This window comes from Schistocerca serialis, chromosome 7, assembly GCF_023864345.2.
Source record: "Schistocerca serialis cubense isolate TAMUIC-IGC-003099 chromosome 7, iqSchSeri2.2, whole genome shotgun sequence".
NCBI classification, from domain to species: domain Eukaryota; kingdom Metazoa; phylum Arthropoda; class Insecta; order Orthoptera; family Acrididae; genus Schistocerca; species Schistocerca serialis.
This window is the reverse complement of record NC_064644.1, coordinates 69,423,782-69,438,586: the sequence shown is the minus strand read 5'-3', so window position 1 is coordinate 69,438,586 and position 14,805 is coordinate 69,423,782. Positions and strand designations below refer to the sequence as shown.

At 40.9% G+C, this 14,805-nt stretch overlaps 1 protein-coding gene across 1 annotated transcript; it reads right to left on the bottom strand.

Moving 5' to 3' along the window:
* Positions 1-652: 652 nt before the first annotated feature.
* Positions 653-11,382, bottom strand: LOC126412891 (uncharacterized). Its single transcript, XM_050082780.1, has 5 exons — positions 11,275-11,382; positions 8,433-8,569; positions 5,317-5,381; positions 4,341-4,424; positions 653-774 (listed from the first exon to the last, which is right to left on the bottom strand). Exons 1-5 carry the CDS (start codon positions 11,380-11,382, stop codon positions 653-655), a joined length of 516 nt encoding a protein of 171 aa, XP_049938737.1.
* Positions 11,383-14,805: the final 3,423 nt, after the last annotated feature.

The following is a 14,805-nucleotide window of genomic DNA, read 5'->3' as shown; positions in this document are numbered from 1 at the left end:
GACACTAATCGATATTATTCTTCGATACAGCGTAGTTTTAACAGTCTCCCAGCAGTGTGTCAATGAACCGAAAATATCAGATGTTCGTGGAGTATATACCGCAGCACAGATAGGATGGGACCTAGGCATGTGCCTCCAGTGGTCTGGGAGTTGCAGATGTTGATTACTGGGGGTGGACTATACAAGAAAAATTCAGTGAGGCACAGTTACTTAAATGGAAGTGAGTAGATCTAAGGGTCAGAATGCCATCACGGTTGTAGGTATGTTGTGGGGGCTACCTTGTTGACATGTTACTCACAGTATCAAACTTCATTACAAAAATGTACCTGTCCTATTAATCTGCCTTCGAGCGTCTCCTGGTACGTGAGAATTATGGACAAGTAATTGGAGTTGCGTATATTTACAATAAGAATATAATATTTAAGCTAATAGATTATATCAGTCATTTTCAAAATATGTGCCCAGTTCCTGACAAAAGTGATTCCTTTCAGTTTCATTAATGATCTGTGGAATATACGCGTAAAGATTTTCTTTTGCTGGTTCCTGTAGGTGTATACTTAATCCTCAATAGAAGTAAATTCAGTGTAGGAAAAAGAGAATAGAAATTTATGACACTGCTAACATAAACTTTTATTTAGCAACAAGTATGGCACTAGCAGACTACTTCCTTGAATTTGGATTTTTCTACTTCAGGATGTTCTTCAACGACCTTCCAGATTCGCTCGAGCAGCTCAGCGCTAGGTTTCTTCTCAGTTGTGAAGATTTGAGCCATTTCTGCAACAAATAATATTATTTATTCGATTGGCAGCAATGATTAACCTTCTCATACTATCAATAAAATAAGGATATTTACTTTGTTTGCGGATGTGCTAGATCATCTACAGAGCGGTGGATATAATACAGTCCTTCCGAAAATTATTTTACGTGTTTCTGTCAAAACGTTATCAAAACTGCTAATAAATCCCATGCCAGCAAGCCAGATGACGACGGCATTTTGTCACGATAATTTGGCTGTCGTTAGGTGAATGTTTTAGACTGGTGAATGCTAGTGCTTGTCACTAACTTTATACCAAAAATTAGAGCAGAGAGACATGCGCATAGGAAACGACTATATGAGCGCCCTGCGTTGCTTTTAGCGCCCTCTTCGAATATTTTTCCATCCGTGGCGTATACGCACATGCATAACAGTGATGCTATATGCACGCCCTCTGCTGAAATACGGACTCGTCACTTTTAAGTATGTGCCTGCGAGCCAGAGATGGAGAAATATTGGAAGAGGGCCGTCACTCAACAAATGGCACTTATGTAATGACTGCCTAAGAGCGTACGTCTCCACGCCTATTTTTGGTATAAATACAGGCACTAGCAATCTCCAGCCGAAATGTAGTGGCAAGATGTCGACTTCACTCCGTTGCAAACCAGGAACATCCTGGAATACTTTTTAAGCACAGAAAACTTCAAAATCACGCCAGCTAAGAGATTATTATAAAATTATTCTAAACGTTTCAGAACACCATATAACTTTAGAAAAGTTGAGCAAAACGAACGGAGCTAGGTGGCGCAGGGGCTTGCACCCTGTACTCGCATTCTGGAGGACGATGGTTCAAACTCGCGTCCGGCCCTACAGATTTAGGTTTTCCGTGATTTCCCTGGATCACTTCAGGCAAATGCCGGGATGGTTCCTTTGAAAGGGCACGGCCGATTTCCTTCCCACCCTTCCCTAATCCGATGGGACAGATGACGTCGCTGTTTGGTCCCGTTCCCCAAACCAACCAACCAACAAAACGAGAATGCTGGTCAGGTGTGCCAAAGGACATTAAAACATCATCTTGTCGGAATATTTCAAACACGATCTTCATCTCTATACTTAGGAGTGCCGTATTGTGCATAACCTAAAGCTTCCGAACTTACCTGCACGTGACTGACTCTGCTGTAGGTTTCTCAGTGAAGTGGTATCGGAACATCGGAGTCCGCAGTTTTTCGTTTCATCGGACTAAAATTTGAATTATGCACTAGAAAATCCTGATCACTGCATTGAACATTAGTTGCATAGCGTCAAGCTGCTGTTTAGTAAGAAACTTAAAGCCAGTTACATTATACGCTGTCTTCTTTTGACATGGCAAAAATTACGTATACTAGTGTCTGATGTTGCTGTTCACAGTAAATACTCATGCATTATGGTTCGTCTATAAACGTAGAAATATATCAAATTGAAAGAGAAGGTACCAGGTAAAGATTACAGTTCAGAAAATATGAAATGACGTGTTGATGAATTGGAGTTACGCATAAAACATTATAAAGTACGAACATTTCATAAGACAAAGAATGTAACTTTCAAAAGTATTTTACGTGCATCAGGGCAGAAAGAGGACACGACATAGACGTATTCTGGTCATGAGAAATGAATTTCACCCAGGAACGTGACAATGACTCTGTTTTACTGGCAGTGACAGTCAAACGAAGAAAGACGCCTGACGTACCGCAAAACCTAATCTGAGAACTTGAAGTACTGCCTTACATCGCATAAATTACGAAAATGTTCTTCTCCACACTTAGAGACCATACAGATAAGGATAGGAAAATAATACACAGCTCGCGAAGATGGATACGAGCAGTCATTATTCTCATGTTCCCATCCAGGAATGAAATGGGAAGACACCACAAGTATATGATACAAAAACAGCTACACTACGCCACGGCCTTGAAAGTGATATGCAGAGTGTAGCTGTGGATGAAGATGATATAAATAGAAATAGTACATCTTTTTTCTTACTATATGTGGGAAGATGTCAAGTCTGATGCTGCCTTGTTCATTTGCATATTTATTACTTATCCACAGAACAGTCAACAAATTTGATTCATTCTGTACTACGGTCGAACAATTTTAGGTGTCATTACTCTCATTCGAAGAAAAAGGTAACGATAAAATAACTTATGAAAGTGTTAAGTACAATGTCATATTTCCAATCGCATACATTCATTACTACATCAATTGTTATTACTATCATTACAGTCTGACTAATATATCTATTATTACCTTTTTTCAGCTCATATACTACAGGATGGTTACAATAAAACTCGAACTAGTGTAGACGGGAAACGTTTACCGTAAGGACACAAAACTTTCTGGGAATGACGTTCAGAGTGTGCGCTGTAGATTTGCGTTGTTAAGTAGCGTCAGTGTCATGATTTGCCGTTAGGCGCCTGTACTGGTATCGCGACGTAGATGAAGCACATGCATCGATGCGCATTACAGTTATTGCAGACAGTAAACATGCATCTTGACAAGTCGAGCAGGACTTTGCTCTTAATAGTTAGTTGTTTTATCAAAACAACAGCCGTAGTGCTGCTTCTCTTAGCGAGTATCGACGCACTAAAGGAATACGGAGAGGTCCTTTTTCTGCAACGTGGTTGCAAAACATGATTTGAAAGTTCCAACTAACTGGCAATTTGGGAACTGCTCCCGTTAGAGGTCGCCGACCAACTGCATCACGAATTGTTAAAAATTTACGTTCGCCATGACTGAAGATCCTGGACGAAATATGCGATCTTCAAACAGTGTATGAGATCCATAATGAGATTTTCACTCTGCAGCGGACTAGGCGCTGGTATGAAACTTCCCGGCGGATTAAAACTTTGTGCCGGACCGAGACTCGAACCGAGTTCGAGTTCGAGTCTCGGTCCGGCACAGAGTTTTAATCCTCCAGGAAGTTTCAGTGTATGTGTCACGATAGCTGAAGGTTCCATAGCCCAACTTTCGAAAGGTGCTTCGAACAGTTGTGAAATGACTAATGCAGCCCCAGGCTTTCGCGGATGCAGATGGTTATCACAATGAGCAACGTTTGTAACAAACTTGGTTTGAAAACAATTTACTACTTGTAAATAGTAATGTCAACAAAAAATGCAATAATGAAGGAGATTTTATGATTAATCTGAACTATGCCTCTCTGAGGCATGTTACTGCATCGATTAAAGAAATTGCACTTTGGATTAGTTTCGGTATTTACTGTAACTTTTGATTGAAGTCGAATTAATTTATGCCTAATTTGAATTGAGATGGTCCTAATATCTAACAATAGATACCTCTATATTTAAAGTAATTTCTGTCCTGTATTCTGCCTGCTACTCGCAGCATCTCATTATATTTATTTTCAACGAAATATTTGCCCTAAACGTATACGTCTGACAAATGATGCAGAGCAGCGTGCATATGCAAAGCAACTGGCTTATAGACAGGTAATTGTCGTACCTCGTTTCAGACTTACACATTCTCCAAAGATAACGGCAATGGGCTGACCAAGTTTTGCATATCTCAGTAAGTGTGTAACGTATAGACTCACCATGTCCCAAATAGCAGAAGTGATCAATGAATATGTCCTTGTCTCCGTACACCACGTTGTACTCCCCACTAAACTCTTTGTCCCCTGAAATGACAACCGAGAACAGAATATTAGTACTGAGATCCACTTGAAAACTAATATTAACATATGATTATAACAACAGTTTCTCATACTATTTTACTTTTTACTTAAATCACAATGCATTTCTGTGAAAGTTATTTATGATATACGTGTAAAGTACTTCGGAGAATAATTTTTTCCGGGACAGTATCGAAAGTTGAGCTTGAGACTGACAGAATCATTACACTTTTCCTTTGTCTGCATAACAAGTAAGTTCATCTCTGCAGTGTACGTTACTTGTATCGTCTCTGTTTTTCGATGTAAGTATTTATAGCACTTACAAATGACATGGTTGTTGTATGGTGCGGTTGTGAATACGTAATACTTGAACTTTTTGTATGAAGATCTGAGCAAACTGATACAATATATTAAACTTTCAATATAACTACTCTGGTATGACAATACAGTGAGGCATATCCACATTTGGCTTATCTCAAACTTTGGAGAAACTGCAGTTAGAATAAATCTACTTGCAATACTTATATATGAGGAATGCAAGAGCGAATTCAATAGAAGAGAAGCTCTGGTCTATCACTGTTCATATTTAGTAGCTCCATAGGTCGGGAGTATAACAAGGATACGCTTTAGTAAATAAATTTATAAGTTCTGGTGTAACGTAGGATTATAAACTTTGAGTAATGTCATTAATTGTGAGAAAATTTTGTTTTTCAAGTTCAAGAAGATGTAGTCTGTTTGATTATCGTCTCTTCTCTCCGTGAGTAACAATAAACTTTTTTTGCACTATAAATAATGAGTGTTCATTTCTGCGTTACAACAATCGTTACAGTAGCAACAAATTATATTTTTTGTGTGTAACATTTAACGTATTAAGAATAGCATTTTAACACATACTTACATTTACCCTCGTAAACTTTGATCATTCGATTTCCTTTGAATTCTACTTTAGCTGACACAGGAAAACTGAAAAAAAAGATAATGACGGCATTATCATGTTGCATTTCCATGAAGCCATATTTTTTAAAAGATATGAATGAGCGTATTAGTGTGGTCTCAAAAGCATAGATCCAATACAAAGACATACTAAAAAGTGTAATTTAACAATACATTTACACAAAAGGCATCCGTGCATTCCCAGTGTACATTTAATGAAAGTACATGGCAGTGCGATTACCGGCACTATATAAGGAAACCATATCACAGAGTCGAAGGAAATGGACGGAAAGCAGTAGCTGAGAAGGGAGAGAGAATGGGCTGTACTTTACCCTCCATGTTATCCTATCTGCACCCAGAGCAAAATATTCAGGAAATCAAGGAAAATTTTGAAAGAAAATTGAAGTTGAGGGAGAAGGAATTAAAGGTTTTAAGGTTGCTCATGACACTGTTATTTTGTCAGAGGTGGCAAACATCTTAGAATAGCAAATGAGCGGAAGGAGTTGCGTCTTGAAAAATTAACATCAACAAATGTGGTAGTAGAAAGTAGCCGAATATCAGAAAATACTGGAGGAATTAGATTAGGAAGTGACACGCTACGTAACACATCAGATGATATTTGAGTAGAAAAGTAACTGACGGTATAAAATGCAGAATGTCAGTAATAATAATAGCATCTGTAAAAAGGTAAATAATGTTAACATCCAATTTAAGTATGAGGAAATCTTTTTCGGAGGTATCTGTATGTAGAGCAGCCCAGTATGCAAGTGAACTGTGGACGATAAACACTTCAGTGAAGAAGAGAACAGACGCTTTTGAAATATCGAGCTGCAGAATAGTCCTGAGAGATTAGGTGGTGAGATAAGGTTGGTAATGAAAGGATGCTGAAAGAGAAATATATGGCATAAATAATTTTTTCAAGGACTTTCAAATGCCATAAAATAGTATATCGCTCCATAAAAAAGTACTTGCTTCAATATACCAGCTGGTACAATAGTTAGGATTGTTAAACATGCAGCAGAACTACGCGCCCCTTTGCATACTATCACATACCGCAAACATCGTTTCGATATCTCGAATAGCTGTTTCGGTTACGCGACTCACCCAGTGTAGTAACAAGGGACCCCTTGAGTGCGAGCTCGCAAAGGGCGAATTCGACGACCGACATATTTTCTACCATGCAATCACAGTAATGGCTATTAACGGAAACAAGCGGCGGGACTGGAGGTATGCAATGGTGAGCACAGTATGAAGCTGCGGCATTTGAACTGCTTAGTCAATTCGTAAATCACAACAGTGCTACAGCGCTAGTGGTGTTGATACAAAGCAGAGAAATGGCAACGATAAGCAAGGCAAACATTTAAATATATCTACAACAACAGTTGACGAAGTTGGTATCTCGTGAGGAAGGAATTCAAGAAATTTCTCAGAGTGAGAAAGAAGAGGCACATGAAATATTAGCGAGTCGTTGGAGTATGTGGTGTCATTTACGCTCGATTGTGCGGGCAATGTACACGAGGAGTACAGTAATGATGATCACGTGCTTCACAAGTGAAAGTGGTGTTGAAATAGGTGTCATCCTTGGCGGGCATGGATCCACAGCTCCCTTCTCCTGGGAAATGTAGTAAAGGACAATCGTTGTCCAAGAAGCGGGTACTAAACGTAATTGTGTACATGGAAGATCATCCGCAGCGTCGTAAAAACAATTTACGAACCGATTTCAAGTATTGCATAAGAAAAACTACCGATATTCAAGGAAGCACAGGGCGCACTTGTTGCAAAAACTGCTGTTTGTACGTTTTAAGGACGCTCAATACATTTTAAAGTATTTGTTTGACAGGGACCTACGACGTGATGCAAGTCAAATTGCAAGCGACATAGGTTAAAGTGATTCCAAGGGAAGCAGTGGATGACTTCATAACTTCAAACAGTGCTACAGAATTGGAAGACTTAAGACAACGAAATTTCAAACAAAGAATGACCATCATGACGCACAGCAAACTGCGGAAACAGCCTGAAAATTGGTAGACGAGATCAACAAACTTATCCCATCGAACAGTATGGAATTTGCTTTCAAATCCAACCAATCGAGATTTCAAGAAGAAATGCGTATGAAAGTAACGTTGGAAATCTGAGGTACCAAAAGAGTTCTTTCATGGTCAACTAATGTCAATGCCTTAACATATTCTTTTAAAATTATAATGGCTGATAATCTGCACGTAAATCGGCTCGAAAGTTATTTGCTGTGTGCGAGAAGGTGGATGTTGTGCCCCCAAGATCCATTCTTACGTGCGTGATCTTACAATGGCAATAGGGAATGTTTACGTTCCACAAGCAAGAGTGGCGAAATTGGCCTAAAAGAACTACAACTATGGTATGAGCACCGCTTTTGGCCAATAGCTGGTCAAAATTACTTTTGCTTGATTCATAGTCTGCGTATAAAAATCGTATTCCTTTAGGGCAAACTGTCCCTCCCAACAAGTGTGCGACATTGCATTTCATACCACCTGGAAACACTGGACAAATTCACGTTGTGTATGTTTGTTTCTTCCATGACTATAAATCATATTATCGTACTACCTGTAGCTACGCCTTAAAAGATATCCAGTGCCACTAAAGGCTCCACGACAGACTGTTTTGCATTCGGCTGCGTGTCATCACATTCCATCATTTTTATAACCCCATTACACCAACATGATTCTTTATGCAGGCTTTAAGAGTGGTTACTTAGCTCAACATTCTATATGGTTAGGATCTCCCTAGGAAAAAAAAAGTTCGTATTCGATCTTGATGGTGCGAAGCTTTGTGGTCACTGTGATGCACCATTTTTCATTCGGTGTTCATGGTCAAAGTTAATGGTTTGTTTTGAACATTTTGACGATATTGACGATGCCCTTTTTGTGATCTCTGCACCTCCCGCACACTCATTTTCTAGCTCGCTCCTAAACAGTTGCAAATGAGCCTTACTAACGATTGAACTTGCGATCACACACTGAGGGGGTTTCCTCGTAAGAAATGGTGTAACAGGTGGCGTATTCTGATGGTGCCTCAACCGTGGCGTTGTGACTACTGCGTACTTACTCAGGCTGCCTGGTGAAGCTGCCGTTGATGTTGAGTTCGTACGGATTCTCTCCAGGCGATTGCGTGAGGACGTAGCAGCCCAGCCGCTGGATGTCCGGCGCCTCGTACTGGAACTGCACGTACCGGTCCATCCTCGCCTGCAGAGGAGTCGACCCGTCACAAGGAGTCCACAAACACCCTCACACAGCTTGCAACGGGAGGTCGTTCCTTACAGAACTGTGTTACTTCAACTTCGTTAGACAAATGTTCACATTGCATTCACTTCACTTACATGTTGGAAACTGATTGTTTCTACGAGATGTCTTAATTTGCATTTCTCACCGTTGTCTGCCTTTTATGTGCAAATCATATCTTCTAAATCATTGCTAGATTAATTTAATCCTCAGGTTAAATCCATAAATACCTGACTCCCCCACATGCCAAACTACGAATACACAGGGTGAACCAGAACTCCCACGACAAACTTCAGAAATTGTTAAGGGACACCTTCTGAGTAGTTAGAAATCAGTATCTGGAAAGCAGGGTCTGCGGCTCATTACAAATTTATTGTATTTCTTTTGGTTTCTTGCCCCAGTTAGCTTTGTATCTGTGTTGCACTGAAAATAACGGGCAACAGAATAGTGCACAAAAGTGCAGATGTGTGACGCAGTGAATTCGTTGACTTATGTGACTTCGACTTGACGGGGTATACTTAGCGATCGATGTTATGAACCACACTGTAGCGCACTATGGACGACAATGGATTGGTCCTGTTCCATGGCGTGCTTGGACACCTGAAATGACACGAATTTACTTCTGGGGTCATGTGAAGAGCGTAGTTTACGAGACCCAATTGATATTCGCACGGACTTGGTTTCTAGGATTATCGCAGCCGTGGCAGTAGTACGGCAAACTCCTGGAATTCTTGAGCGTGTAAGATAGTGAGTGGTGCCTCGCCGTACACTCTGCAGTGATTGTACTGGTCGAAATTCTGAACAATAGCTGTAAATGAAGAGTTCTGTATTTGTTACATGCTGTACAGCACACTAACAGGACAGACTGTGGTAAAAGTGCTGCTGCTACGGTCGCAGGTTTGAACCCTGGGTCGGGCATGGATGTGTGTGCTGTCCTTAGATTAGCTAGGTTTAAGTAGTTTCAAGTCTAGGGGACTGATGACCTCAGATGTTAAGTCCCATACTGCTTAGAGCCATTTCGAACCATTTTTTATTGGGAGTGTTTCTGATTGCGACATGATTTATGCGAAGGCAGTCTCAGTGCGAGTAGGGAACAGTAGGAGGCCAGGAGAGTTTAAGGTTTTCGCTTCCGTATAGTTCACTCTTCTAAATTAAGAAGCTGGACCTGTGATGCCTTGCGTTTTGGTTCACTCCACCGCCACCTAATGTGACCCACTGTGAGGTTGGCCTCTACCACACTTTACAAACAAGACTTATTGAAAATATATTTCGCTAGTATTCATATTATACGGCATTTGGACCATTACATTCTTTTTAAGCAATTATGAAGTGTTACATCTAAAAATAATTCATTCGTTTTATCTCAATATTCACCACATCGGTCTACCATTGTGTAAAATTTTTGAGCTTTTTTTCAGTGTATTTTCTCTATCACTGTCAGGAATGTCCATAATGTGAGACGAGGAAATATGTACCAATTGAACAAGGCTTTTATAAATATCGTAGCTGTATAACGCTGTTGAAGGCTTAAAAAGGTCTTTGTAATCAGAAGAGACAAACTCTTTAAAGCCACCTTCTTTGAAAGTTTCAAAAAAAGTTATACTTAAAACATTTGTGAGACGGAACTTCTGGATGTGTAATAGTGAATGTTGAATATTTCGGTCATAAGGCCGGCAGCATGAGGTATGCAACTGTTACTAAATACAGGCTGTCTCATCAAGAACAGTCAATATTCAGACATATGACAGGAACCATCATTCGATGCAAGAAACTCCTAGTAAACACGGGCTCTAAAAGGGACACATGGAGAGATATGAGTACTTTTTCTTCTTCGATAGTATGAAGAAGAACAAAAAGGTGTAGTAAACGTGCCGTCCGAATAGCATACCGTAAGAGCTACAAAAATGGTTCAAATGGCTCTGAGCACTATGGGACTTAACAGCTGAGCTCATCAGTCCCCTAGAACTTTACTTAAAACTAACATCACACACATCCATGCCCGAGGCAGGATTCTAACCTGCGACCGTAGCGGTCGCGCGGTTCCAGACTGAAGCGTCTAGAACCGCTCGGCCACAACGGCCGGCGTAAGAGCTACAAGCAATTGTTGATCTTTGCTAGTGTGAAATACGTCTCTTCATACCATCTCCTCTCAACTGTGTGGAAAGATGCGAGACTGTACAAGAAGAGATTTTTTTCACAATATCGGAGACGAGGAAGTGCTCAGAACTCTGAAGGTATGTATTACTAGACCTTTTTCTTCGAATGATCGTTCTTTAACTGTCCCTGAAAACTGATCGTTCCTCCTACGACACCCTATATAAAAAAAAGTTTACTGCGTCAGTTACGTGTTTATTTTACCAATATGAGTTTAGGTTGCTCACGCCGTGGTCATCAGGCGGAGAACTGTGATAGTGTGTAGCAGAGAGACGACGTTTAACAATAACAGACCAAGTGTAAAGTAGGATACGTTTCGCCGTTGAAGGAAAGTGAAACCTAAAGGATGCTGCCTCCTGTTACTTGTTTCACAACATGTTATGTTTACGCGTTGCTTCACAGAAAGTTGTTACGCTTGTAGTGGGAAAACAAACAAGTGACTGGCGCAGTAAATTGTTTTATTCACATAGTTGTGGGTGGTGTTATTTAGTGGCAGCAGACAAGGAGCAACTCACGGTTGGGATGTTGAGCTGCTCTTCGGAGGCAGGCGGCAGCAAACAGCTGGGTACCCCCACCACGGCGGCCACGCACAGTAACGGCACCAAAGCGAGGAGCGCAGCCATCTGCAGGCAGACAGTAGTCACGCAGAGCAGTTATTCGATGAGTAACGACCGGGCTACTGTGTCATCGCAGTTATTCAATACACAGTGTACGGTGTCTGGTGATTTTGTACGAGGGGCGTTCAGTACGTAATGCAACACTTTGTTTCTCTGAAAACAGGTTAATTTTGTAAACTTTTTTTTTTAAATTACCGTTGCCAGTCACAAACTTTCTTAACTATTGTATTATTTATTTAATTTGCTACATGTTTCGAGGGAATACCTCAACTTCAGGCTAAACGCCAATACAAAAACAATTTCACGATAAGATTATATGATGTTACTTAGTTTTTTCGTAAATTCAGTGGTTATCTTTATGAAAAGACTATGTAACATCAGTATAATCTTATCGCGAAACTGCTTTTGTAATTCCATTTAGCCTGAAGATGAGGTATTCCGTCGAAACATGTAGCAAAATAAATAAATTATACAATAGTTAACAAAGTTTCTGATTGGTAGCCGTAGTTTTAAAAAAAACCTTTACATGTTTCTTGAGACAGTCATGGTCGAAAAATAGTCAAAATGACTTCAAATTCCAGGTTGATTTTCTTTAAGATTCCAATACACCATGGTATTCCTCACTCTTTCGGCTAAAAAAACCATATTCTTCAAAACGATCTCCGTTCAATGCGACGGACTATGCCACCTTACTCGGAGGGTTGTATGCCCCCACTATTGGTCGGCGTTGGAACCGACTTCTTCCTGTACAAATAACCTCCCCGTTAACCATGTACTGCGTCCTTCGTGGAGACAAACAGATGGGAGTCGGGAGGTGTGAGATTCTGAGATCCGGGATGTAGGGTGGATGATGAAGAACAACCCAGTGGAGTTTGTCAGCTCCTGTCGGGTGCGCACTTGCATTTTTGTGGCGAGGAGCACATTGAAATCGTTTTTTCAATGTCGTAAGGGTAGCACAATACCCTTCGGAGTTGATCGTTGCACCGAGAGGGAGAACATCAAACAGAATAGCCCCTTCAGAGTTCCAGAAGACGCTCACCATGATTTTACCGGTTGGCGGTGCAGCTCTGAACTTTTTCATCGGAGGAGGCGCCGTGATTAATTCGCTGGATTGCCGTTTTATTTCCAGCGTGAAGTGATGAACCAATGCGTCATCGCTCTTGACGAAGCTCGACAATAAACTGTCAAAATCAGCCTCATAACGCGCAAGCCTTTGCTCTTTATGGTCTTCTATTAGGCTGCGAGCAACCAGCGGACACATACTTTTGAGTAGGTCAACTTATGTACGAGTGTGTCTACCAACAAAGATGTCCAGTTGAGCAGCGAAGTGTTCGATTGTGATCCGTCGGTCACCTCGAATGAGGCTGTCTGCACGTTCCAATACTGCAAGAGTCGCATCTGTGCGAGGCAGGGCCAGCACGCGGGATATCGTAAAGGTTTGTGCGACCTTGTTGCGATGATGACACACGCCTCGCCCAACGATTCACCGCGCTTTTGTTCACTGCTAAGTCTCCGTAGACGTTCGGTAAGCGCCTATGAATTTCTGTGGTACTCTGGTTTTCCACAAAAAGAAATTCAATCACAGCTCTCTGCCTGGACACACCTCCACTAGGGACGCCATTTTGAAAGCTACCTGTAGCGCCACCACCCAGGGGAACTTTGTAAAGATATAGGGGCTGAAGCGGAATTATTCCATGGTGTCCCACAAAAAATTCCACATTTTTCAACGTAGTTGATCGAGTAACATTTCTTGCATCACTTACTGGACGCCCTTCGGATAGTGTGGTGATAAAATAGGGTGTTACCAGATGTTGTTTGTAGCGAAATTGCGTTACATCGGGAACTGATAAATTTATCTTAAGTGTAAACACAAATTTAGTTTATATACAAGAACTTAAAAGTATAAATGCGGTATACAAAATTGAAACACAGAACGTGAATAGCCATTATTTTCGTTTGTGGTCCAATTTCAAGAATATGTTTATTCTTGAATTTTGAGCAGAAACTAAAATTATTGAACCAGGAGTACAAGTTGTCAGTGGAAGAAACATGACGATATCTCAGATCCAATACACTGTACTTGTTACCTCTTCGCTGTGAAATACGGATTTTTATCGCGATTGTGAAACCTTTAGAGACAAACGAGATGCATCTGCTAGATTGATACCTGAGGCATGAGCACTGTTTCGTCCTTTTTTTTTTCCTCCTCTACTCTCGTCCTCACCCTTACGAGTGATAATATCATTTGAAGCAACTGTGGTTGAAGTTGCTCCAAGGTTTTCAGTGTTGCACATCATTAGAGTCCACCTCAAACCCCCCATAACCTGTATGTATATCACCAATATGGAGTATCGCTAATCATTAATCACAAAAACTTTGTGTTCAACGCTTAGTTAGATTGTGATTATATATACATGTCACCCCATCACACCACATACACGCGTAAGCTTTAAAGGTGTTACATGTGTCGTAGCTCAAATATATCACCTAATATAAGGTGATACTGCAACAGTGGTCACACAAATAGTCAGTAGATGTAGTTATTGATGTAATTAAAACAGAATATATTGAAACGTACCTACTTCACTCCATCGGAGTTTATATGACCTAATAACATTCTTCCTCGCTGTTCGTATCAACTAAGGTGTGACACAAATTTGGATGTAAGCTTTCGAATGAACGCCACAGGTGAAAATAGGACAGACTGATGGTTCGGTATGCTATTGAGGTATTTAGCCAAGTTACCAGCGTCACGACGCTATACAAGAAGTTCTTTAGAAGTACCCTAGGACGCTGACGCATACGTGTGCACTGGCACTCTACTTCAAAGGAGCCAGTTCAGTTACTAATGTTGGCAGTAAGCTTCATCTGGAATATTTCGTTGGCAAAAAACCGGAGATGAAGTTCCGTTCTGGATTAAAGACATCTTCGCAGCGTATCAAAGAGAGAATACATGTCGCGATGTTCATGGTGACAAATCCGTCTGTTGGGAAAACTAGTATCGGCGGCACCCATGAAGCTGTTCGAGTTGAGTACTGCGTTCAGCCTTATAGTTCGTCTAAAATAATCATAAAAAACACAAATACTACACTTAGTAATATCGAAGTATGCAACACTGGACTCGCATTCCGAAGGACGACGGTTTAATCCCGCGTCGGGCCATCCTCATTTGGGTTCTCCGTGATTTCCCTAAATTTCTCCGCAAATGCCGGGATGGTTCCTTTGAAAGGACCTCGCTGCTTGGTCTCTTCCCCCAAACAATCTCCCTCCCCCCCCCCCCCCCCACCTCCATGTATGCAGTAAATAGTAGCAAGTTATCTCACACTTTCACTTGGTCACTCAGGATTTGTATGAGATTGTATGAACATCAGTTTCAATTCACAAGAATTGTACTGGTTCTGGAGACAAAAGGGGAGTTGTTATTCAGAC